Raw genomic sequence first — 25,873 nt, forward strand, 5'->3', positions numbered from 1 at the left:
GACGGCGCGCTCAGCCAATGGCCGTGCGAGGAGTGCGGGGGGCGCTCGCTGAGCCCTGCCCGCCCTGAGGGAACTTCCGGTGAAGGCGGGGCAATGGGAGCGCCACACACGGGACTGGTTCCTGAAAACTTCCTTCGCCCAGCCCCTGAGGGATGGCTCCTCCGGAATTTGGGTGTCCAGCCCTGTTTGCCAAACTGCTTGACCTGTGTTTCATCTGGTCAGGGTAACTGGCCCAGGGCCAACAGGCGGATCAGTAGATGTCAGAATAAAGCAGATATATGTTTCTTGCTGCAAGATGGGAGTTAACCGGAATCTCGCCCTTCAGGCAGGTCAAGTCTGTTCAATATTTTAATGAGGGTTCGAAAGAGAGAAGGACAGCTCTGTTTACAAAATTGGCAGATGACACCAAACTGGCCAAAACCACTGGCAGGTGGAAGGAGGAATTGAGAATCATCTTACATTGATTCATACGTGAAATAATCTAAGATCACAGAGGTAAGCTTTAATTTAAAAAAAGCAGAAGTTACTACATATTGGAATTTTAAGTCACTATATGAATTCAAAGTCACAAAAATAGTCAGAAACTGATGACATGGGAAAAATATGATGATCTGTAGCAATACATTACTGCAGTGGAATGAAGTCTTACTCCAGGGCATTAAAAATTGTGTTGCATATGAAACCTGGAAAGCAATCATTTCACTTTACTTAGCTCAGTCAAAGCCACTGATGGTATTCAACAGAGACTTGGGCAAACTCAAACTGACCTCACACCATTTCGTACTTCATGTGGGAATTACTAACTTTTGTCCCCAGTTCTGTTGGTGTGATGTACACACATTTCAGCATCACTGTCTATACCTAATAGCTGTATAGGATTGATTCTGTCCACATGCAAAGCCCTGGGAACTCTCACTTAGGTCAAGTGTTGTGAACAAGCTGGTTTTTTATTGTCTCAACTTGCAGTAGTAGTAAAACACCAAGGCTGGCTATGCAACCTAAGTACAAAGTCCACAATACAGCACATCAATGACATTTCATAACACAGTGTAATATGTAACCTTCCCTAGGTTATTTACTATCATGCAGCTTCATAGTACACCTGCTAAGTCCCTAATCTCCTCAGAAGCCTTTGTAACAAGTGAACTTTTCATCAGGTAAAATGCATGAACTGTTTCCAAAGAGGGTGATATACGCTGATGGCAAAACTAATATTGACTCTTCACTCCCCCTATGAAAGCTGGTGTTTCGTATTATGGCTTTTTGAGGGTTGTCTTAAAATAATGCGAAGCTCATGTTTTTTAGTAATATGTGTATTATGTTAATATTTGATTGACCATATCTAAAGATCTGTCAGTCTTTGCTTTGTGTTGATTGGTTTGCAAAGTTTGCTGAACAGTTCTGCTTTAAATAATTTACTAACTACATGAACTCAAGTGTTGAGTCACTGTCACTTGAAGGTGCAGGAAGTCTTCTGTTCTTTATTCTCAGTGTTATTAAACTGACGTTCTGCATTTCTAGCAAGATGCACCTGCACATACTCATAGGCTACAAAAGGACATATTTACCAAGCTGCCCAGGGACATGTGACAGTAAGGTTGAGGCAAACTAATTCCCTATGCAAGAATTTAATGCCTGTAACTATTTTAAGTAAATGTCACATGCTCACATTCCCTAGGAAGATGAATTTGCAGTAACTTTCTCTCGTTTCTTCAGCCTGACTTACACTTTATGTTAAGCAGAACAGTTGCAATATTACACTTCTGTTATTAAACAGACTTGAGCTAGGGATGAGGTCCCAAGCAATCCTTTAGTCTGTCAAATCCCTGAACGTGTACTTTTGCCTCCTGTACACCAACTCCATCACACAGCTTCCACAGGATACGGACAGAGCTGTTACTGGTTTACCAGCCCTGCTGAGTTCCCATCCCTTTCCCACACATACAAGTGTACACAGAGTTCACAGAGGTTCCTGTATGGACTTGGAACAGATTGGATTTAAGAGCCCAGAAGCTTTGCAGATCTGGAATCATACCTAAGCAGCAGACCAAGGTCCCACTTTATGTAAGCTTCAGGTCCAATTTCATGGGCAGCTTAAGCTGTCACTAGCTGGCACTGCTGCTGTAAGAAGTATCCAGAGTCCTTGCCTGTCCTTGGTTGGCCCCATCTATTGTGCAAACAGACGTTTCTGGCATTAGTTCAGTCAAAGAAGGCAGTCTTTTGACTACACCCTCGTGCTGCTTCTTCCAAAAATAACTTTTTATTTGTATTAACTTTTTCCCCGCAGCCAATGCTATAAAGAGCTGTACAATGAGCTGACATTATCCTAAAAGCTACAAACCTGGTCTAAACTCCTAGTCCTTCATTCTGCCCAGGTCTGTGGTTAGCTTCATGTGCCAGGGGCATTCACTGACATTCATGTGTCTATTAAAGATAAGAGCAGAAGTTCTTAAAACAAAGAGAGGAAATATTTAACCACAGCAGCTATGTTTCAACTCTGTAGAAACTTAAACAATATGAGTGAGAAAAAAATAGCACAAAATAAAATCTCTTCCAGTCCTATTTTTGCTTCTGATGTCAAGAAGAAATAATGCAGAAAGGATCCTTTTTGTCACTGGAAAGCCAGTGAGTTAAAAACCACACTTTGGAAGATAAGCTTTTTGGAGGACTTCAAATGAGGGCTGCCTTGTGTTCTGCAGGATGTGCACAACATGAACACAAACCACCCCTGCTTTGTGTCCCTGCTGGTAAGGATGGGCTGAGGAACAGAAATGAAAGAAGGCACGGGGCTGTCATCCGTGCTCCCACAGTCTTGTGGGCAGGCTCCCCTGTGGGAGTCTGAGGGCATTTTTGTAAATTTTAAGGACTAATTTGGGCCACTGTTCCTATCCAAGTTAGTAAATGCAACTCTCTCTTCCAGCAACAGGTATCCAGCAAGCTTTAAGAATTTTAATCCTGAGCCTACCAAGAGAAAACAAAAAAGGCAAAAACCCCCTCAAAGTGCTTTAGACATCCATCACTTCGGACTTCTCAACACCTGACTCTTGAATTATTTAAACACTGAAAGACATCAGTCTTTGTAAGAGGTAATTCCTGATCCAGAGAGCAAGCTAGAATGACAGACACAGAATCCATCAAATAACAGCAGCACTCGTGGCAGTTGTGAAATACAGATGAGGTTAGTAATAGGATTGTGGTTTTGTATTCCTGGCTTTGCAGTTTGTTTTTCACCTGCACTGGAGAACATGGAGTTTTACTGGTTTGTGTTTTTCATCGAGTTAATAGAGACATGCTGCAGACAGCTTCTCTGAAAAACACCATAGCCTGAAATGGTAAAGTAAAAGCTGCTCCACTGAGTCTCTGTCATCCAAATTGGTGGTGTGCTTTTTAAATAATGAGTGGTTTTGCTAATGGCAAGGACGCTGGGATAATTAAAAGGATCAATTTTCTGAAGAGGGTGTTGTTGTAGGTTTATATAATTGAACTGTTATTTTTGTCCAGAAATCTTCTCACTTCTTAATGCATTCAGCATTCCACATCTTTAACTAAAATTGCTTCATTTACATTGAGTGAAAAATTCTAGTTGCAGTTAAATTGGTGGGAATGGGTTCTTCCCGTAGTTGAAGGGGCATTGCTGGCAATGTATCCAGGCTGGTTTTCTAGTGCATCCAGCCCAGACACAAGCCAAGCTCAGGACGTGAAAATACCAGTCTTAGTTCAAGATTCCCAGTCAAAACTATACCTGATGCTAAATAATAAAATAAAATTTAAAAATAATAATAAAAAATAACAAAACAAAAGCCAACCCAAACTATTTTATGGAAATAGATTTTACAGTCTTACCTTTCAACAATTTATGCATAATACATATTACACAAAATATGAAAGGTGTGATGGGTTACATTTAAACAGTAGGTCTCCAATCGCAGAGTGGTTGTAAAACACGCGTTCCTTGAGAGAGCCTGTATTGGAAAGGTGAATTGCGAGAAAGCGTTAATGAATGACTTCACTGTTTCAAGTTGTGGTCAAACGGTGCTCGCTGATTACAGCCGGGTCTGTGCCCGCAGCGTTAAACTGCTGCTGTTGCCTGTAACCCTGAGCACGCACAGAGCAGAGGCGGGACAGCAGCAGCGACTCCTCCCGCGGACGGCCCGGGTCAGGCGCTTCGCGGGACACGGGGACGGACACGGGGACGGACACGGGGACGGACACGAGGACAAACACGAGGACGGACACGGGGACGAAGCCGCTGCCGCCGCTCGGCGGGGGCGCCCCCCGCTCCAGCCCAATTATGGCCTTGCGCGGGGCTCGCGCGCCGCCGGGCCAATCAGGCGGAGCGGGGCGGGCTCGCGCGCTGTCCCGTGACCGCGCGCCCCCGCGGGCAGGGCGGGCCGGCCCCGCGCCGCGACAGGGGCGACAGGCGCGACAGCAGCGCGGCCGGGATGGCGCGGAGCGGCGCGGCGCTCGGCAGGGCGCTGGCCGGAGGGGCCGCCGCCAGGTACGCGGGGCGAGGCGCGGTGGCCGCGGGCGTGACACAGAGGGGCCGGTTTCGTGCTTAGAAACTCGGCTCCTCTTTGCCTGAGACAGTGGCAGAGTTGTGAGCAATCCGTCAAAGGAATTAAAATCTGAGGAAGATGTTTTCCCTTCAGATAATGCAACGCGTTTCTTCTCACCTAAGCATGTGTAAGGCTGGCTGCGACAGCTTGAGAAGAACAATGTGCTTTGGGGAAGAGTTAACCTTGGAACTGAAAGGAAAAAAAGCAAGCAGGGAGAGAGAGTGGTGTTTGAAAATCTTAGTGTAAAAGGTTCACCTGTTGCCAGTGTTACGGCAGTGCTGCTGTGTTTCTTTATCAAGCTCTGTCATCCTCATAAAAACTGTCAAAAAGTGGAATAGAGATGATGTCAAGTTTCTTGCAATCATTTGACAAAACTGTTTACTGTGCAGTGATATAATGTAACACTGGATCACATTTTTTACTGTATATCCTTTGTGGTATAATCTTAGGGGTGTATTTGCAATATTAAATTTGTTCAGTCCTGGTAAATAAAATTGCTGTTTTAAAGCATAATTTATTACAGTCTCCAGGGCAAAATCAATTGCTGGAAGGGTGTTTGGTATAAGGAAACCCATTGAGTTACTGCTTGCAAACTAAGTTTTAAAATGTTTCTAGCGGAAGCTGCAAGGATCTTGGCAGCTGGTTTTAAGCAAGCACAAGCTGGATCAAACCCAGTGCTGTGTTACTTGTAGCCTTGGAGCTGGGGACGCTTCCCTGCTGCACTGTCCCCTGAATGCACTCTGTACCTGCAGCCAGCCCGGCAGAACCTCACTGTGCTCAGCAGCAGGCTTCAAGAGCTCAGGTGGTAAATCAGTCCCGTGTGCTTATTCAGACTGAGATGCTAATGATGACACTGGTACACTCATTATTTTGGGATATGAACAGCTGTTGGCGAAGAATTTGAATCGGCTCAACTCCTGTCTCACAGACCATAAAATCAGATATCACTAACCTGATAAAATTATCAGCTGGGATACAGTAAACACATTTGCCCTGGCATGCTCCTGGCACTAATTTCAGTCTTTACACTGAGGAGTTAAGAGAGCCATTTTTTTTAAAAAGTTAATCTTCAGGCTTAGAAAATCGTGTAGTTATTAAAAGAAACCAAACAAAACAAAACCACAGAGTATGGATCACTTACACGTGCGTGTCACACCAGAAATGCTTCCTTTTCAGGTCATGGGAGCTGGGTGGTGCTCAGGGAGAAAGCAGTGAGTGGCAGGAGTGAGTGGAGATGCTTCTGTCACTGGCTGAGGATAAATACAGAGGTGGCAAGTGTGTCTGAATTCTAGAATGGACTTGATTTTTCTTCAGTGGCCAGGTCAGCTTCACAAAATGTGTGACAGTGCATGGAAACCAAGAGATTTCTTAGAGAGATCTGCTTTCCTGACCTGGGACCCAGCCCAGCACATTCTCAAAGCATCTGTTCCTCAGATAAAATTGGGAGAGGGATGGAGTCTCACTGTACTTGTTAGCGTTGTAACCTCTTAACCTCTCCTTCCTCAAATGGCACTGTAATTGCAAAAAGGACATTGTCTTTCAGCTGCTCAGAGATTATTTGGAGAGATTGTTTTTCAGCCCTGTGGCTGAAACAAGTTTAGATGAAACAATAGACTGGCACAGCATTACAATAAAAAACAAACCAAGAGACAAACCCTGGTGACTGGTTTGGACTGTGTCCTGTACATAGTTCCAGATAATGGAATTTAAATCAGCTGTGCAGAATGAGGTCTGCTCCAAACATTTGAACACCTTCTGTGAATATGCTGGAGGCAGCTACAATGTTACTGGCACCCTTCCAGCATTCCTGTCAAAGCTTTTCCTTAACAGTCTTGTATGGTCTGCCTGGAAGAAAAACAGACTTTGTCCACATCCCTTGAGATACTGTTACAAACATTTGCAGGGTTGTCTTAAGGTTTTTAAAGCAGATCTATCCGTTCTTAATTTTGACACAATACTTCTGTCCCATTTTAGTTTCTTTTCAACTGCAGTGATTACAGTGTGTTTTCAGGCATCATGCTTCATATCCCACTTGCATAGTTGGTTTTTAAAAAGTCCGTAAAGATTGTTCCTAACCAGCTGCTAATGATGATTATTTTCCTCTAAATTTTACCAGTTTATTATTTACCCAACTCCTAATACAGTGACCATATGAGCTGATGTGCTCAGTTATGGGTAACTACTGTATTTCATTAGAATTCTAAATTATGCTGATTTTTAAAGAACATATTGCTAATTTAAATAAAACTTAATTTACTTAAAAATTGGTAAGTAATTTGCTGACTAGTTTGGTGCTTGGATTAAAAAAAAAAAAAAAAGAGAATAAAAAGAAAAAAATAAAAAGGGCATTACATAAAAGAGTTTGGCTCCATTTTTAACCACGTGAGTCCAGAAGTAGAGTCCTGATTATATAGTTAGAAGAAGATCAGTAAAAGACCTGGGTTACTCATTACCTTATGTTTGTAGCATCACTGAGGGCAAATAGTGTCATTTTTACTTTCCCGGTGCCAAAATTCAGAGCTTCTGAGACAGCATTTTGCATCTTGACTGACCTGATGTGAGCAAAATCAGTAATTTAGCAGAACTGTTAAAAACAGTGAATATTTGTTAGATTTTAGTGTAGATGTTCACAGAGAACACTGAGGTGCAACCTTAGAATTACTCGTACTTTTAAAGGTAATTTATTAAGTTTTACTTATGAAAACACTGCATCCAAGGTTCTGGTGATATTTTCTGGAGGAAATGTTGAGAGCTGGGTAAACAAAGCACCTTCTGAAAGGACTTTCAAAATGAATTTGTCCTTTTAGGATAAGGGTGGCAGCAGAGGGATTATAGCAGAGTTCAGCTTTCTGTCTCCAAGTGAAACTTCTCTACTTTGTGTATTCCAAAAGGGTGAAGTATTGCAAATGGTGCCTTGTTGCTGCTATGAAGAAAGCCTGTTCTGCAGACTAAATGCATGTGAGACTTGAGTGAACTCAAGCTGCCATGCAGCCAGTGGTTAATGAGGCCCTTTGTATTTCACTCTGTCAGTTCCTTCTGTCATGACTGGGGGCTATTTTTAGTTTCTCTTAAGGGGAAAAAAAAAAAGGTGCCCCTTGTGTTTTTGACAGCTTGTATATTGTTATGAGCCTTCATTTTTCCATCCAGCTGACATTTTCTGTAATGTTATACTAGAGACTGATTCTCTTACCTGAATGCATTGTTATTTATTTTGCTGATATGAAACACATCTAAAAGCATTTTCCCTGTTTCAGGCACTTGGCTTCTTGTGGTATTCTGATGACCAGAACTTCTCCTTTGCAAGTACCTGTAATGAGCCATACTTTTTCAAGAAATTTCTTCAATGTTGCCACACCACTAATAAATAAAAGAAAAGAATATTCTGAAAGAAGAATCATAGGGTTGGTATAAAACTGTGGAAAAAGACTTCAAATGCTTACTGATTTTCTATTTGCTATAATTAATCCAAAACACTAACAGTTCAAAAGACTGAGTATCCCTGAAGACACATGTCCCTAAGACTCTGGGAACCTAGAAATGAGTTTTGACTTTCAGAATTTGTAGAGATCAAGTTTACTAGTCTGAAATTGAGTATAAAAAAAAGTAGGAACCCACAGCCCTTGGCCCATAGCAAAAAACATCAGAAATAACTGTTCTATTCTATGACAAAAATAAAATCAACCTTGAAATGGACTAATACACTAATAATTTCATCTAGTAAAATGTGAATAAATCAATAGGTGTGAAAACTTCCATTCTCTCCCAAATACATGCTAATGTTTGCACTTCTATTATATTATACTTCTCAAGATCTTATTTCCTTAAAAGAAGAAAAATAATTAGTTCTGTGATAAAGAAACTTTGCACAGAAAATAGATTTTGAGTCTTGTTTGCCTTAGAGCTGGTGGGGAAATCTCAGTTCATTTAATGGTACTGGGATCTACCCCCAGTCTCTGGTCCTCAACAGTATGAACTATTTATTAGCACTTTTTTACTATACTTAATATTCCTTGTTGTGATAGTTTTTGAACGGCAACAGATCTTGCCTAGTCACTTGAAAAGGGCCTTTGTCCAATAGTCCTCACTGCTGAGTACTGTTGAACATATACTTCATTTAAAGGAAATTAAGCACATGCTTAATCCCATCTGTTTCAGAGTCAGAAAGAAAAATTAAAAACCATAGCTAGGTAATACTTTGCCACGTCACTGCAGAATCAGCTAAAAAGTTGCTTTAATGCTGTTTCATCTGATTTCAATATCCTGCCTGAGCAGGGTGTTGGACAAAATGAGGTCCAGAGGTCCCTTCCAACATCAGCCATTCTGTGATGCTGGAAGGTTTTTCCATTGCATCTGTTTTAATTAAGATTTTTATTTGAGCTAAAATAAGGTAGGTAGTGGTCCTCTGTTTAAACCTTATGAAATATAGTACTTGAGTTTTGGTAAACCTTGTCTTGGGAGCCATGAAGGGTGAATTTGTTTTTTTCCTTTGTGCAATGTCCAAGATCTGCCAAAATGAAGACATAGCTGTGCTTGAAGGTGTTTCCATTTGAAGTATATGCACATTTACCTGATATTGCAGACAGTAGCAGGCACTGGGGTTCATAATTCACTAATATTACTGCTGGATGGTGTGTGATATTTTGCTTCTTTATGCAAAAGCAATTACCAGTATATTACTTTTCTTTCCTCTTAATTAGCAAAACTGCATTTTCAATTTCCAAAACCAGTGGTAGTGACTATGTCCAGCTTTCAACTGCCTATGCCATGTATACCATCTTTGAAACTTTTTAATACTGAATTTGAAGTTAAAATACCTTGTAACTGTAATGTTCACGTGTCCATTTCCAGGTATTCCATGCAGGAAATGTATGAAGTTGTTGCTGTCGTGGAGAATTACAAACTCTTTGTTCCTTGGTGTAAACAGTCAGACATACTCTCGAAGCGCTCCGGGTACTGCAAAGCACAGCTAGAAATAGGATTCCCTCCTGTAGTAGAGAGATACACATCAATTGTAACCCTAGTGAGACCACATTTAGTTAAGGTAATTGTATTTTTTTTCCTCCTAACCATAATTTTCCTTAACTGTTGTTTGTTGAAATTTGAATATTCCAGGAACATCTTCCTTCAATGATGGAAGTTCTTTGTGTGGCTCAAAACTTGTGTTGCTTTTCTTTAAAGACTTTAGATAAACTGGGGAGAATCTGAATGTGTTTTAAAACAACCTGCCACAAGAGGGAGGAGTGGGAATCACTTTTTAATTTGCCTTTATTGGCAAAGCTGGCAGCCATTAAATGAAGGTACTGACATTTTTGCTTGGGTTTTTTTGTTTGTTTTTAAATTTGTTCAAGCCTCTCTGAATGCAATATAAGTACTCAGTTAAAATATTCTGACAACTCTAGCTTCTGCTGCCTTAATGAACTTGCTATCTCTCATTACTTCTCACAATTTTGACTAGTTAATATGAAAAGCCTAAAAAAAAAAAGGCTAAGCTTAGTACAATATGCTGAAGAGATTGTTATTCAATGTATTGATGAGAAGACAGAAGTGTGGATTTAAAGTCAATTTTTTTACCATTAAATTTTTAGAAGAGAAGCAGTTATATTTCTTCTTTCAGCTTTTCAATAACAATAATTAAGAGAAAAGCGGAAAAGTGTCAAGGAAAACATTTAAAATGATGCCTGGGTCTTCTATTTGTTTACCTAACATGTTCAAATCTGTTTTGGTAAAGAATGGCTTAGAACAGATTCCTTGGCAGATCCTGATTGGTTTGGAATAATTAGTGGAAATTATAGCAGCTGATTGCTGTTCAAAATAATTGTTTGAAAATCCTATTTCACTATTCTTTTCTAGGCTTCCTAATAAGAGACACTTAACAGAAAATGACTTTCTGAAATACAGGGGAGATGTAAATTGGAAAAGGAATGTGCAAAATGCCTTAATTAAATATCCTTACTGATTCTGGAAAGAAAAAAGATGTTTCTCCCTTTATTAAAAAAAGTTGAGCAGCTATAATGGAAAATCTGTAATTTACATGCTGAGAGCTTTCCTTTTCTAGTGCTCCCAGAGAAGACAGGCTTTTTTCTTTCACACAGCTATCAGATGGGCTTACCAAGTCTTTTTCCCTCTTAATTCACTCAAAAGAAGCATTCTTGTCTCAGAAAAAAACCCCACAAAAACAGGATGAGGAAAGCCATTTCTTCAGATTTCCTCCCCCGAGACTCATTAGCCTTTTCTCTGCTGCAATTACTTTTCCTAGAGGTTTACATTACGTCCACAGAACTGCAGGAACATTTCTAGGGAAGTGATTGGACTATTTCACTGTCCTCTCATTAGCTCAAGGCAAAGGAACCTTGTGTGGTGCTCAGGCACAAAATGGGAATGGGTTTGTTGCTTAAGGTTTTCCCTTTTTTAGGGCTTAAACAATGGAAAAAATCAGATTAGTAGTGGCAGTTTTTGCTGAGGGGGAAAGCATGGAGCGAGTTTGCCACTTTAAGAGTGCGAGAAGGGGGACACAGTGACAGTTTTCCCATTTTTCCTGCTGTTTTGACACCAGTAGGGAAAAGCAGGCCCAGCTCATTGTATCTAATCTTCCCTCTACTCCTTCCCTTTCTGATGTAGAAGTAGCAAGGTCATGCATTATCTCATTCCTGGAAAGAGAAATGGAGGTGTTTTGTGCTGGTGATTAGTCTCCCAGATGAGTCACCTTACCACAGCTTTCCAACCCAAGCAACACCTATTCCCTGTTGGCAGTCTGCTGGAGCACGGCTCCTTGGGCTAACAATAAGAACTTGTAAAAAAAAAAAAAAAACAAAAAAAGTTACAGAAATTTTCTCTACAAATTCCAAACCAGTTGAGGTTTTGTATTTGGATGTTCTAAGCATCATGACACAGATCTGGTTTATGGCACTTAACATACAATTTTTTCCTCTGCCTTGGAAGGACTTCAGTTATTTTGCCATAATTGACAACTGACAATAATTGTGCATATAGGATCTCATGCTGGCTGTGCTGTAGGAACAATTTTAATTATGCTGTGACCATCATTATTTAGCAAAATGCAAAACAAGTTTCAGTAATACCTGTTTATCACATTGGTAAAAGTCTAATTGTAGTTTGATTTTTAAAACTTTGTTTTAGGCATCATGCACAGATGGAAAACTCTTTAATCACCTGGAAACAGTGTGGCGTTTGAGCCCTGGTATCCCTGGCTATCCAAGGACGTGTACATTGGATTTTTCAGTGAGTATGGCAATTAAAACTCCACATGCTAGGAGCAGCACATAGAAAAAACACTAATCTTCAACTGAGGGGTCCTTGCTAAATGTCTGTACTATTTCTTTTAGCACTTATACAGAGAAAACAAGTCAGCTTTAGTCAATTCTGTCCAAAAATATTTTGCAAACTTTACTACTGGAAATCACTTCAGTATCTTTCAGAAACAGCTGTGAGGTGTCCATGTACCATGTACCATGTACCATGAAATAGTCTAGGACACCTCTCACCCTACAGTTCTAAACACACTGAAGGTTTTAGACAGTCAAATGCAGGAGAAATGCTAAATATATGTTGGTATTTTCTTTAATCACTCTACAACCTAAATGCTCTTGGCACCAGAAAGTCCTGCCATATGTCCTGCTTGGTCTGCAGTTTGGTCAGTTTAATTTCCTGTTTTCCAGTTTTATTCTTTCATGTGTTTTAAGCTTTACGCCTTCCTTTTCTGATACAAGTGTAATAGAGCTTTGTTGTCTCTAATCTATGATGGGATGTCACTGCAGCCCAAAACTATTACTCTTTAAATCCAGTACCTGATTTAGCCTGATTTCACTCCCAGAAAAGCTGTTTCCGTTTAAGTTGCTGCTTTTCCATGTTGTCTGTGTCTGCCATCACAATTTTTTCTTGCATTCTGTAACAAAGTGTAGGTGTTGCATTGAGCTGGGGTTGTAACAGGCTGCAAAAGTACACAGAGATGGGCTAATGCTGCTGCCATCTACTGGAATACTCTGCTTTGAAAATTATCTTCAGTAAATAGGAAATGGCTTTGGGAGTATTTTTAAACTAGCACATTAACCTCCTTGGGTTATTAACTTTCAGCTTGTTACTGTATTGCACTTAATACAGTTCAACAATAAAAATTAATTTACAGGTGCTCCAAGAACCCTATTTTTAATCGCTTGCATGTTATGTGCTCATGTTATTTGTATTTCTTTAAGCAAATAAGTGTCAGTTCTTTCTACTAACATATGTAAGTTATCTTTTAACCCAAGCCATACATCACTTTAAAAACTTGAACTAAACAACTATTTAAACCTACAATCTAAGTACAGGCTCTGTGAGAAAACAGCACCACACCCTCACAAACCAAAGCCACATTTTGACATTTCAGGTCAAAAACTTCAGATAAAGGGAATCAAAACTGAACAGGATATGGACACTTTGATTATCTTGGGGGAACACTGTCAACACATCTTATTGCTTGCCCTGTTTTGAGGCAGCAGAAGCCAGTGCAGTTGACTGAACTTAACCCCTGCCAGTTACTGCCCTGCTGCTCCTTGCCCCCAGGCACGTGCAGGCAAAGATGATAAGCATTTCACAACACACTCCTCAGAAGAAGCCCTGCAATTAGAGATATTCAAGAGAAACCTTTGATTTCAAGAATGTTTGTGTGCTTTAGAAAACGTTATTTGAGTTTCAGGCTATGCTGGTTCCCACAAGCTGCTGTAGCCTGTTGTGCCAGCCTGATTCCAGGAGGCATCCACATAGGGCAGGGAGCTTTCTTACTTTGGTTTAATCTCTGAAATGATTTGGTTCATAGACTGAAGCACACCGCCATTTTTAGCACCTGCAGACTTCATTAATGCATACCATACCTCAAGATTGACATAATTGCTGAACATGATGCCAGACTCATTATCCCCACTCTGCAGAACTCTGCACGCCCCAAATGACAGCTCTCAGACTTGCAAGAGGCACGGTAATTTTACTGATGCTTGAGGTCAAGCAAATGTAAATTAAGCTATGCTTGGCTTATGGGCCAGGCTGCTTAATTACTTCTCTACTACTGCTTTGCACTTAACATGCATTGCTCATAAGGAATTGGGGAGAAGCTGTATTTGCTCCTTGTGGCGTTAAATCTGCTGATTTTTCAGGAACGACAAAAATTACTTCCAATCCATTTCATTGACTGCTGGTATCGGGTTGGGAATAGGAGCTGTTCAGGTGGGAGATGTGACACACAAACCAAATCTATAGTTTTAAACTGCTTGTTTGGACCTACAATAACTACTGCCACCAATAAGGAAAGACTGATTTAAAATATTGGCATTTAACAGGTAACTATTTCAAGGTACTTTTACATTTCTTGGGCATGCTCCAGCTTACTTGTTAGTCTGCTATCTTGCCATGCAGGATTTTCTTCAGACAGCTTTTGTCCCCCCAAGTGAATTCTGTGCACAAAATAACAGTTATTGTCAGTAGTTTTTCATTACCTCAAACCTCTTTTGTAATGAATCATTTATTAAAGACAGTTTAGGTAAAAGTAAATTACAACTTCAGAGAACTGAATGAGAGGATTCTTCTAATGGAAAAGCACAGGGGTACAGCCCTCAGACCAAGGAATAGGGGTCTTCTTAGCCACATTCACCCATTCCTCAGTTTTAATTGTTCTACAACTTACCTGCAGCCTTCACCAGAGATTCGTTAATAGAGTTGTCTATTTGTAACAGCATTTTACAACACTATATATAGCAAAAATAATTCTTTTATTTTCTTAAACAGATTTCTTTTGAATTTCGTTCACTTCTACACTCAAAACTTGCTACACTATTTTTTGATGAAGTTGTAAAGCAGATGGTTGCTGCCTTTGAAAGAAGAGCATCCAAACTCCACGGCCCAGAAACCAGCATCCCTCGGGAGCTGATGCTGCATGAAGTTCATCAGACGTAAAGGGAAACTGTAACAACCTCAGCTATAAACTTGTTTGTACGCTTCATTTGTACAAAGTGCCATGCTCCTCCTTTGGGGCATCTATTTCTTATCTGAGCTGTGGGTGTGATCTTACACTGTGCCAAACACACCTGCTCAGCCAGACACAGAATGTTCAAAAGCTGCAATCAAGTGCAGCTTCAAGCCTTATCAGTAACAGACACCTGGCAGCTCCTGTAATCCAGGCTATCTCAGGCTGCCGTTAAACGCCAAACGGCTCCTGGAATCACGGCTCAAGCCCTGCCTTAGCCAAGCTCCTGGGGCTTTTCAGCACTGTAACACATTAACTCAACTCTGTGGGAACCCAACTTCACAGCAGCAACTCAGCCAGCTCTGCCCAAGCAGAGGCTTCCCAGAGAAAGGCAGAGTGTGGCAACCAGTGTGGAATGGTGCTTTTAATCCAAATGAATGGCAAAGGTAAGTCAGGGGTCTCCAGCTGCTCCTGGCATGACCAGCAACTGCTCTCAAACTCCCCCTCATTTTCAGGGATGAAATGCATAAGAGTACTGTAATCTCAATGTAGCAGTCTCAGCTACAGCTAGTGATTCCCAGTTGGCCCAGTCTGGAATTTGTAGTACACTTGGCAGGCTGAACTTGCCCCTTGCCCCTCCTTCCCTGTTACACATTGCACTTTGGTTACCTCCCTCTCATCTAATGCAATCAGAACACTTCAGAACAAGTGTTACCTCTTAGAGAAGCAGGTACCAGTGCTGTCCTCCCTGGAAGCAGGGAACAAGAGGTCCTGCACTTCCCACAGGCCAGCTGTCATTATAAATCACACAAGAGAGCACCAAACTTTCATTCCTCAAGGGTTTTCAGTGCCATACTCCCACCATGATAATGCTACCTTGATTAAATACACATTCAGTACTTCTATTCCTGAAATACTCTCTTCCCAGTCTCTGAAGAAACCAGGTAAATAGGGTTGAACAGTTCTAAATCCTTACTTTATACTGCCTTGCATTACCAAATTTCCTTACTGAAATTAGGTGAAAGCTTCAGGCCAGGCTGCTGAAGCTGGTCCTTTCTCTGCAGCATATGTAACCATATGGTTACTAGAGAGTGACCTATTAAATTAACATAGAAATATGTTTCAAAATAAAGACAGTCCTGAAACAGTTTCAGACCATTTTACTTAAAAATCAGAGTATCACATGTCCCATCTGGGGAAGGATAGTTCTTATTAAGGACAGGAAGCTGGGGAAAGCAACAGCCAGATTAAGGTCATTTGTACAGAACTGAGAAGTTGTAAAGCAATTGATTGTTGAGGCAATCAGAGATAAACATACCTAAGTTGGGCACAGCATTGTTCTGCAGGGGGGAAAGGAGAAATGGCTCTTACATACACAACAGTAGTGGTGGTGTCAGGTCAAAGAACACAGAAAGGGGCACAGCAACATTTCTAGTACAAAGTAACTAAATCCTTACCCCGACCAGAAAGGAGGAAGGTAAGAATGGAAGGCTCAAGGTGAGGAGGTAACCAGGTACTGTAACTGAGCAAAGGAACTATTTAAAAATCCCCAAACCCTTTCTTAGCAGACTTACCTGTGTGATGCCCTCAGGGCACTTCCCTTCCCTGGGACTGTGAAAGGTACACTGGGCCTGTTCCAGCATGTGAAACAACCACAGGGCAAAATAAAGTCAGTGCACGTGCCTTGTTTTCAGAGCATTGTTTAATATTTCAAAGAACTGTAGTGCAGTTCAATGTAGATATTTCTTACCAAAATTAAAGCACTTGCATTTCTGAGAAACATTCTAGACAAAGGAATGTTTCTGGGAGTGAAATGCCCTGTCATTTTCTCAAGCATAAGTGTCAATTTCTACTAAAATCTTAGAAGCAGCAGCAGGCTGTCCAGGCTCTCCCACAACTATGGCTTTGTGCAGATGAAGAAGGTGATACATTTTGTAACTTTTGAGCAGTTTATTACATAAAGGTCACATAACTCTATTTGCCTACTTTGTACACAATTGTCTAGTCTCACGCACAGTGGCTTCAAAGTTCTTCTGAGTACTGGTAAGCACCAAGAAATTCTGAAATAGAATATCAAGTGCCTTAATTAAGTTCAAATCAGGACCTTGGTAGATGGATCTTGCACCCAGTTATCAGGAATGTACAAATGTCTTTATTCAAAAAATACAAAATAAATTATCTGTAGGCATGGACAATGACTGTAAACAATTACACGTGTGTTAAATGAAATCCGGTAACTGATGGTTACAGTGATTCTTTTCAACACCAGCCTCACTTCAGTCACTATCCATCCTCTCACACTGATAGCTCAAGTTTTTGAAGTCAGAACTGTCAGTCTTCAACAGCACAGCTCATGATGCATCCCTACCCCAGGAATTAGAACATGCCACCTCCCATTCCTCCGCCCATCCCACCCATTCCTCCCATTGCCGGCTCCTTTTCTTCTTTAGGAACTTCAGTCACCACTGCTTCTGCTGTTGATAGGAGAGACGCAACACCTGCAGCGTCCATCAGAGCAGTTCTCACAACCTAAAAATAGGCAAGAAACAACTTAAAACCTGCTGACCATCGCAGGAGGTGGCAGGAAGCAAAGCTGAGAATTAAGACCTTGAGGTTACCTTTGTTGGGTCTATGATTCCTTTTTCTACCATATTTACAAAGTCCCCAAGCATTGCATCGTAGCCGACTTCTGATGGGCTCTGCAGGATTTTTTCAACTATCAATGATCCTTCAACACCAGCATTCTTTGCAATAGTCATTGCTGGGATTCTCAGTGTTCTCTTGATTATTTCAATGCCTGCAAGAAACAGGATAGTTGGAGCTCCGTGTACAAACACCACTCCCACTGCCAAGTGCTGGGATCAACAAAAAGAGAAATCCCTCCAAGCAAAAATGTAAGCTATTTTTATCATGATGTTCCAGGAGGAAAGGTTCTCTGCTACTTGACACTTGCCAACAAATGAAATCTCTGCAGGATATTCATGCACATTTTAGCTTTACTTTTACAGAAAATGGTAAGTAGTATTATTACTCTATGTGTAACATGACATAAAGCCTTTTTCCCCTTAATTTGCCACAGTCTATTGAGCATTATTAGATTTTGTCTGCAAAGACTTGAACAGCCAGCTCCCAACTCTGAACATTTGTCACCCTGTGCTGGGATACTGCTGCTTTACTGCTACTGAGTCCCACACAGTGCAGCCAGCAATGCAGTGAAAAAGCCCCTTCCCACTCAAAAGCAGAGACCACCACACCAAAAAAAAATACGATGTTCCTAAGATCAAGTATGTAAAAACTCCCTGGAAGCCACAGAATAAAGCCTCAGGACAAGAGAAAGCCTGCTTGTATCACTTCTACACACATCTCCAAGTCCCCTGCTTACCAATTTTCTGATCCTCGTTGGCTGGAGTTAAGGCATCTAAGGCTGGGATGCAGCGCAGCAGTGCGCAGCCACCGCCCGGGACAATGCCTTCCTCCACGGCCGCGCGCGTGGCGTTCAGGGCGTCGGTGACCCTGTCCTTCTTCTCGTTCACTTCAACATCGCTCGTACCGCCCACCTGCAAGCAACAAGCCATACATCAAGGGCTGCACAAGAGCCCAGCTGGGACAGCACTGCTGCCACCAAATAAAGCAGCCAATGCCTAAAAGTGCCAGAAAGCCAACCCACCCTCTCCCATACTGGCAGTCTTCTTCTGTACATCAGCACTCAAGAAGCCTAAACTTTAGTTCATCATTTCATCAAGTTCTTAATACCTTCAATACTGCTACTCCATCAGAGAGTTTGGCCAATCGCTCATTCAGTTTCTCTTTTTCATATTCACTGGTGGTAACCTCTAGCTGTTCGATTATTTCTTGAATGCGTTTTTCAATTTGAGCCTTTTCACCCTTCCCCTTAAGGAGCATGGTGTCATCTTTTGTCACAATGACCTCTCCAACTTTACCAAAGTCATGAGGCTGAATATCTTCCACATTTAGGTTCAAACCCTCTTCTCCAAACACCTGAAAGAAATGATGTGAAAAGTTGGAATTCACATGTTCCCCACACATGATGTTTTTTTATCTACAAGTAAATGAACACATACAGAAGGCTAATGGTGCAAAGTAACCACATTACTGCAGTTCCACCCTCTGGGTGAAGAACCTCTTCCTGATGTCCAAACTAAACCTCCAAACACAGTTTCAAGGTGTTTCCTTGGATCCTGTCACTGCTCATCTCCTTGCATTTTGAGAAATTACAGATGTTGACACATCACTGACTTTAGAACAGTTTGCTGGTTTGTTACTTTGTGCTGCTGTTACCTTAAACAAGTTTTATTTCAGCAGCCTCCTCTGGGTCCCAATATCATGCTATGATTTTGAAGTGCATATTAAAAAAAGGGCAGCTAAAGGGACATTAATTAATGCGTTAACTATCTGCAAAGTTTAATAGTAAGAAAATTCATTCAATCCATTCCAAACTTTTTAAATGATTGTATTTGCCACATCTGAGTCCAGGCAATTGTGAAACAATCAGTTTTCTAAAGGCAACGATTGCCTTGGAGTTCCTCCTTCTCCTTAAAAACCTAAATCCTGCAAGGAAATCTCATGTGACTTCAATTACAAACACATATCACTTATGGTTGGCCAGGACTGTATTACACAGCAATTATCAGTGTCTGCATTTTGAAAAAACAGGAATATTCAAACATTAGTTAATGTTACATTGAACAAAACACAGCCTGCAACCCAGCCAAAGACCTAAAAATGCACAGTATTTTCCTCCTTAAACAGCATTAGCATTCCTTGGAGCAAAAAGACACTTAAAACATTACTTACAGCACCACCAGTAGCAATTGCCATGTCCTTAAGCTGGTTTTTCCTGTTGTCACCAAAACCTGGTGCTTTCACAGCAACAACCTGAAGGCCAACCTTCAGTCTAAACAGAAAAATTCAGAGAATGAGTCTTAACTACCTAAGCCAAATTATTTCAGTGCAGCTCTAACAGTCATGCAGACAAAGAGACCATCACAAACTGAGGTGGTTTTTCTCAAAAAGGTAGTTAGGACATAACTGAAGTTTTGTATGAGTTGATACAAAGCATGATGATGTTAGAATTCTTTAGCACTGGTAAGAAAACAAACAGCATTACACTATAGGAAAAAATGGATTTTAATCCTTACCTGTTCAAGACTAGAGTGCTGAGGGCTTCTCCATCAACATCTTCAGCAATGATGACCAAAGGTTTGCGGTTGGCATTGGCAATTTCAAGAGCTGGAACTATGGACTGTACACTAGAAATTTTCTTTTCACTAATTAAAACATAAGCATCCTGGAATTCACATTTCTGCCCTGCAGAAACAACGTGCATTATCAGAACAATTCCATTACAAAAATATATCAAACCTTCTTTTAACTTAAGCAGCTACTTTGGAGCAATGTTGCACTTTCCAACTGCATTAAAAAAGAGACAACTTGTTTTCTCCAAGACTCTACTCTCAATTCTACATTGTTCTGCTGTGTTGCAAGGCCAGCCTGAGGAACACTGTTTACAGGAACACTTTGCAGGGAAGAAAAAAGAACCCCCAGAACTCCAGGCTTTTATCAAGTTCAAGTTTTCTGATGGGGAAGGATCCCCTACTCTGTTTGCTGTGCTGCACACATAAGGGACTGCAAAGCTTTAACAGGTGCCATTAGTTCTGACTGACATGAGCCACTGTAAGGTGTTTGACATGGCTTATTGCTAACTCACCTTTAGTTGTGTTAATAAAATACGGAGAGATGTAGCCTCTGTCAAATTTCATACCCTCAATGATTTCCAGTTCATCATTTAGAGTTTTTCCATCCTGTTTAGATGCAAGAAAATCTGCATTAAAATCTCCCCTATTTCCTACCAAAAGCACAAACACAGTTTTAGCAAATTCTGCCCAACAGATTGAAAGGCTGTGGATCCCACATAAGTTTCATGTGCTTCTCTCCAAAACAGAAGGAATGTAAGAGGGAACAGTGATCAAATTGATCTAAAGGAACTGGGGAGGAATGGTGGAAATTTGTATGATGGTCAGTTCTTACCTTGACAGTGATCACACCCTTTCGTCCAACTTTTTTCATTGCATCAGAGATTATATTGCCAATTTCCTGATCTCCATTTGCTGATATTGTGGCAACCTGAAAAAGTAAGACATTCAATCTCAGTTCCCAATGCAAGGTGATTTCTCACGATAAAAACATCAGGATGACCATTTGCAACGCTCACAAGGCAGAGCAGCTGACTGCAGCACACTCACAGCAGGAGCCAGGAACTCTGGTAGAGGGGCTCAGGCTCCTGGGCAGCTGCAGCACAGAGCCAGATTCCCTGCACTGGGCTCACACTTGAGCCATCTCCAGGCACAGGGACAAATAACCCAGGACCACCAACACACCTGAACCTCATCTCACAGCAGATCTACCACACCCTCAGTACTCTGCCATCACTTCCATTCTCAACAGAGCTTTGCTCCCATCAATTCTTCCAAAGTACACACATTTATGTTTTAAGACCACACTTTGAAATGAAACCTAAGATGAAAAAATCTACCCCCTTCTGAGTTAGCTTCTAGCAGTGCAGTTGAAGACTACTTCTGATATATAAAGAAAAGTACCAGTGTCAGGTGCACACAACCTAACTTCATTAAACCTGACCTCACAAAACTTTTTGTGAGAAACAGCAGCCTAAACTTGGGATGCATTTTAATGTGTATTTTGTCTTACCTGTGCAATTTCTTCTGGAGTTGTAACAGGTTTTGACAGCTTCTTCAGTTCAGCTATGATGGCATCCACTGCCAGCATCACCCCTGAAGATGAACAGAGCACTCATGAGCAAACAAAACAAGGTACAGAGCACAGAAAACACAAACCAAGCACCCACCCACCACAAGGAACAAGTTTCCTTTCAAATAAAAGTCCACACTGCAAAAACGCATTGTTTGCATGTTCAAAACCAGACAATTCTTGTTCCATACTGTCATTTGTATATGCAGTAAAAGGTTTTTTGAAATTGGTGTGATTCTGCCATGATCAAAATTTGCTACAGATTTGTTTACATGGCTATTGTATTAAGTTGACTGCATGTAAATATGATTAGAAGAATTAATGACTGTTCAGAGTCTGCAGTATAAGAAAAACAATTCTGTTTTCTAAACATCACTTCATATAACCCTTTATGGTGGCTCTTCAAACAGAAAACAAATCAAATTTAGGATATAAAAAATAAAAGACAGTGATCAAATATTAAAAGCAACAGAAAAAAGGTTACCTCTCCTGATTTCTACTGGATTGGCTCCTTTGCTGATCTTCTCAAAGCCCTCCTTGGCAATAGCACGGGCCAGGACTGTTGCAGTAGTGGTGCCATCGCCTGCTTCTTCATTGGTATTGTTGGCAACGTCTTGAACTAACTTGGCTCCAATGTTTTTGTACTTGTCCTTCAAGTCAATTGCCTTTGCTACTGTCACACCATCTTTTGTCACTTTGGGACTTCCCCAGCTTTGTTCAATAATAACTGTTCTTCCCTAGGAAGACAGACAACACATTTTAAATCTAAGCCAACCCACAGCATGTTACTCTCAAGAGCTCACCTGAAAATTTTGAACAGCCACAGCTGAATATTTTAGGGCATTCAGCTGTGACTTATCAAGCACACACTTTAATACCAAGGTTCTTCAAAACCAGAAAAATGGCTCAAAAGGCTTAATGCTTTCACAGAATGAGGCTCCATTCTTCAGCCATTATGCTTAATACCTCAGTCTGCAATTGAGTAAGACTAACCTTACACAAAAAAAAAAGATATTTCTTCTAATGCTAATATTTTACCCCAAAATTAAAATATAGCAACTCAAAGAAACAATTTCCAAAATTTTCATCAGATCACAATAAACATTCTTTGTGATTGGAAAACAAGTAATACAAAGCTCAATTTGTTGCACGTGCTGGAAGGAAAAAAAGCTTGCAAAAACTTGCAAACCTCATTAGTGATTAGCAAAGAGAACTGAGAATACTTGGAATAATTTCTCAAACACTGCAAGTTACCAAGCTTTTCTCATCTTAGTTCACACTTGGATCCAACTGAAAAACTGCACTACTGTATCCAACACAGCTGACATGGAAGCTGTGAACCATACAGGGACCAAACGCACCTGCACAATGACATTGCTTGTTCACAGATTAATTCAACAGCTGCCCCGAGCAATCACGTTCCAGTTTGAGCTGGAGGCAGCAGAAACACAAGGAGCCACCTCTGGCCTTCTGCTGCCCTCAAACTCCTCTGCTATCCTGACAGCTGGAGCAGCTGAAAGAGGGAAGGGAGAGCAACTGCCCCAGCTCAGCACTGTCCCTCCCAGCCAGCCCTGCACAAGTCCCCTCACCTGGGCTGCCAGAGCTCTCCCAGCCCAGGGGGGGAACCAGTGCCAGGTGAGCCAGGCCAGGATTCCCATGCAGCACCCAGTGCTGTGGTGCCCTGTGCCCCTCCCCTGCTCAGAGCCCACACACATCTGCCTCGGTGCCTGAACCAGCTCTGGCTGCCTGCCAGGGATGAGGCCACACTGCTCCTGAAGCACAACCACCCCAGCAGCCACAAGGAAAGGTTCTGCTTCAGTTACTCAGCCTGAACCTGGGGAAGAGCTTATGGAAATTTACCTTGGTGTCATGGAACAGTTATGCCAAAATAATGCATTTCCTACTACTATCTTATTTGACCTGCACTTCTACATACAGAAGTGATCCAAGAATAAGCAAACTCCTCTCTGAAGGAACATCCTACCAGTACATTTTTATATAACATCTCCTAGTTTGCTTGATTTTATTTTGTATTTTGATATGGTCTTATTCCAAGTGTTTGGTTTGCAGGTCTGGAAAGAGGAGCACAACAAACCCTACACATAACTAATGACATGGAAGGGCTTGCTCTCAGTAAAACACCTGTCTGTGCTCCTGAAGAAGGGAACAAACTCCAGCAGTAACTGCACAAGCGTTTAGAACAGCCCTGTGTATTGAGAAGCAGAGCTCCCACACAAACCAGTTCTGTTCCACATGCTGGAGCAGTACCAAAAGATTGTGTGAGACTGCAAACTGGGTTCCCTAAAATGTAGTGCCAAAGGAAGTTCCCTCACCAGAGTGATGTTTTTAAAAATGCCAGAAGCAGAATGAGGCACTGCAATACAACCCCTCCATTTTTACAATTACATGGAGAACAGCATAACAGACAAAAATTCCCTAAGGTTACACGAAGTTGCATCAGCAACTGCCCTTTAGCCAGTGGATTAGAACTGTGCTTCGGCATTCAAACCCAGCCTGAGCAAAAAAAACAGGAGTTAAATTAACCAACCACACTTAAACTTTGTTCTGCTATGGAAGTAGCCACAGCTTGCTGACACAATTAGTCCTTAACCTTCATCTGCTCACCTTTATGGCATTTTTACCTTTGAATAAAGCTGATACAGCATTAAAAATGTGCAAGAAATGCATGAAATACTGTTAGAGAGGGCAAGCAGCCCTCAGAAGAATTATCATACAGATGCTATTGCAGGGAACAGATATTCACATGAGCCCCAAGAAAATCAGTATCTCTTCCTCAAAAAAGAGGAATCTCATTTCAAGCCCTACTGCACATTGCATGACTATGCAGAATACCATAGCTGGTTTTCCAAGAGACCCAGATCTCCCTTACAGGACAGAATATAAGGTAACACAAATGAATGCCGAAATTTCACTAAGGCTGGTAACATTTACCAGTCAGTTGAAAACTCAACATTACACCTTGGATGTTTTTTTTTAAACTTGCTAATATTAAGAAGTAAACGAATAAAAAATGTAATTTCTAAAAAAAATTTATGAACAAAAAACAAACGCCATTAAAAAACCCCAACCAAGCCACCCACATGCTAATTAACCCACCCCATGACACAGACAGTTACATTATCTATTGCATTGTTACAGTTTATCAACTGAGCTGGTAACACATCATGCACATCTCCTTAACCTTCAAACTGTTCAAATGAATATACTGTACCTTTCACAGGAATCAGAGTAATTTTACTTTGTTACTATGAAAAGCACACGCACTACTGTCCCACTTTTGGTGAAAAATGTGAGACTATAGCTGCTTGCAGGAGCCTGTCCATGCCCTACCCCTTCGTATTGCAGTTCTGCAAATCCAATCGTGCAGCTTCACCGACAGAAACTCTACAACTGTTTGCTGTTACAGTATTTTCAGCCAGCTCTATGCTAACATAAAGGCCAAATATTCCATTACCTTTGGCCCCATGGTGACAGCTACAGCATCTGCTAAAAGATCTACTCCTTGTAGCATCAGAGCTCTCGCGTCTGCTCCGAACTTCACATCTTTTGCATAGGCTCGTGTTAGATGGGGGGCGAGGGCTCTGGACACTGGTCTTATCTGACGGAGTACTGTAGATAAACGGAGCATGTCTAAAATAATAAAAGAAACGTAGAGAAAAACAAAAGCATTATGGTTTGCACAGCTACTTCTACAGGAGAAGAGGGGGAACAGATTTAGGAAGTACAGCAGGTATGATGAAGCTTTAATTTTTCAGCGGGCTAAAATCGAGACACGTAAGTAACTGCAACTTCCAGGGCTGGGTATCTCCGATCCTCAGGCCGAGACGCGCGCGGCAGCAGCTCTTCCCTGCGAGGCCTCCAGCACCTCCAGGCTCCTCCCGCCGAGCCTTCCCCGAGCGGGGCAGGACACGGCGAGGGCACCGCGGAGCGCCCGCGGCTCCATGTGCTCAGCGCGGGGGCCGCGCCCGCCCGCGGCTGCAGCGGCGGGGCCGTGACGAGGAGGGCTCGGGTAAGGTTCCCATACCTCCCTACGCCATCAAGGGCGGACAGAAGAGCGACAAGGCCGCGGCCGCCAGCCCGGGCCCGCCGGAGCCCCCAAGGCGGGCAGGCCCCGCGGCCACATGGCCGCTGCAGCAGGACACGCGCAGCAAGGTCAGCGCCTCCCGCCCCCCGCCGCCGCCCGCCCGCCGGGCCCGCCGCGCCACCACCACCCGCAGGAGCCTGCGGGCCCCGCTACCGCCACCCGAGCGCAACGCCCGCATCGCAGCCGCCCCCCACTCCCGCCGCTCGGGCCCAGCCGCTCCCGGCGCATGGCCCCGCGGTAACTGCGGCCGCAGGGGCAGGGCCACCGTGCCCTCCCCAGGCTGGGCACAGCAGGACGGGCCCGGCGCCCCAGCGGCGTTCCCGCTCACCTGCGGCAGCGCGGGAGCAGCACCGCGGCTCTGCGGACTCGCGGGGCACGTCTGGCGCGGCGGCGGCGGGCGGCGCTCGGCACTCACCGCCTCAGCCCCGCCCCCGAGCCGCCGCCGGCCCATGTGCGGCTCCGGCCTCCCGGCCC

General features: G+C 42.3%; 2 protein-coding genes across 5 annotated transcripts; one reads left to right on the forward strand and one right to left on the reverse strand.

Annotated features, from left to right (window-relative positions):
* The first annotated feature begins 125 nt into the window (after positions 1–125).
* COQ10B (coenzyme Q10B) lies at positions 126–15,656 on the forward strand. Of its 4 annotated transcripts, none has more exons than XM_033064624.2 (6): positions 126–495; positions 2,921–3,178; positions 7,811–7,957; positions 9,405–9,597; positions 11,694–11,795; positions 14,331–15,656. In XM_033064624.2, the coding sequence occupies exons 2-6, from the start codon at positions 3,174–3,176 to the stop codon at positions 14,496–14,498; spliced, it is 615 nt and encodes a 204-aa protein (XP_032920515.1). In that variant the 5' UTR covers positions 126–495; positions 2,921–3,173; the 3' UTR covers positions 14,499–15,656. The 4 variants fall into 4 exon arrangements, with proteins under 4 accessions (XP_032920515.1, XP_032920514.1, XP_032920517.1 ...); XM_033064626.2 differs by lacking the exons at positions 126–495; positions 2,921–3,178 and adding exons at positions 4,462–4,498; positions 4,650–5,877; XM_033064623.2 differs by lacking the exons at positions 126–495; positions 2,921–3,178 and adding an exon at positions 4,443–4,498.
* Positions 15,652–25,816, reverse strand: HSPD1 (heat shock protein family D (Hsp60) member 1). Its single transcript, XM_033064622.1, has 12 exons — positions 25,728–25,816; positions 24,770–24,945; positions 21,779–22,031; positions 21,235–21,317; positions 20,557–20,652; positions 20,237–20,330; positions 19,668–19,836; positions 19,324–19,423; positions 18,262–18,507; positions 17,891–18,065; positions 17,127–17,305; positions 15,652–17,037 (listed from the first exon to the last, which is right to left on the reverse strand). Exons 2-12 carry the CDS (start codon positions 24,941–24,943, stop codon positions 16,885–16,887), a joined length of 1,722 nt encoding a protein of 573 aa, XP_032920513.1. The 5' UTR covers positions 24,944–24,945; positions 25,728–25,816; the 3' UTR covers positions 15,652–16,884.
* Between the last annotated feature and the right edge of the window lie 57 nt (positions 25,817–25,873).

This window comes from Catharus ustulatus, chromosome 7 (assembly GCF_009819885.2).
Source record: "Catharus ustulatus isolate bCatUst1 chromosome 7, bCatUst1.pri.v2, whole genome shotgun sequence".
In the NCBI taxonomy this organism is placed as follows: Eukaryota; Metazoa; Chordata; class Aves; order Passeriformes; family Turdidae; genus Catharus; species Catharus ustulatus.

Coding starts and splice junctions, on each gene's coding strand:
- COQ10B (XM_033064623.2), top strand. CDS start 4,443: ATGGCGCGGAGCGGCGCGGCGCTCGGCAGGGCGCTGGCCGGAGGGGCC. Junction 4,499..7,810: donor GCCGGAGGGGCCGCCGCCAG/GTACGCGGGGCG, acceptor TCCCTGTTTCAG/GCACTTGGCTTCTTGTGGTA. Junction 9,598..11,693: donor TGAGACCACATTTAGTTAAG/GTAATTGTATTT, acceptor ACTTTGTTTTAG/GCATCATGCACAGATGGAAA.
- HSPD1 (XM_033064622.1), bottom strand. CDS start 24,943: ATGCTCCGTTTATCTACAGTACTCCGTCAGATAAGACCAGTGTCCAGA. Junction 21,318..21,778: donor TCCAGTAGAAATCAGGAGAG/GTAACCTTTTTT, acceptor GTTCATCTTCAG/GGGTGATGCTGGCAGTGGAT. Junction 19,424..19,667: donor AGCACTCTAGTCTTGAACAG/GTAAGGATTAAA, acceptor TTTTCTGTTTAG/ACTGAAGGTTGGCCTTCAGG.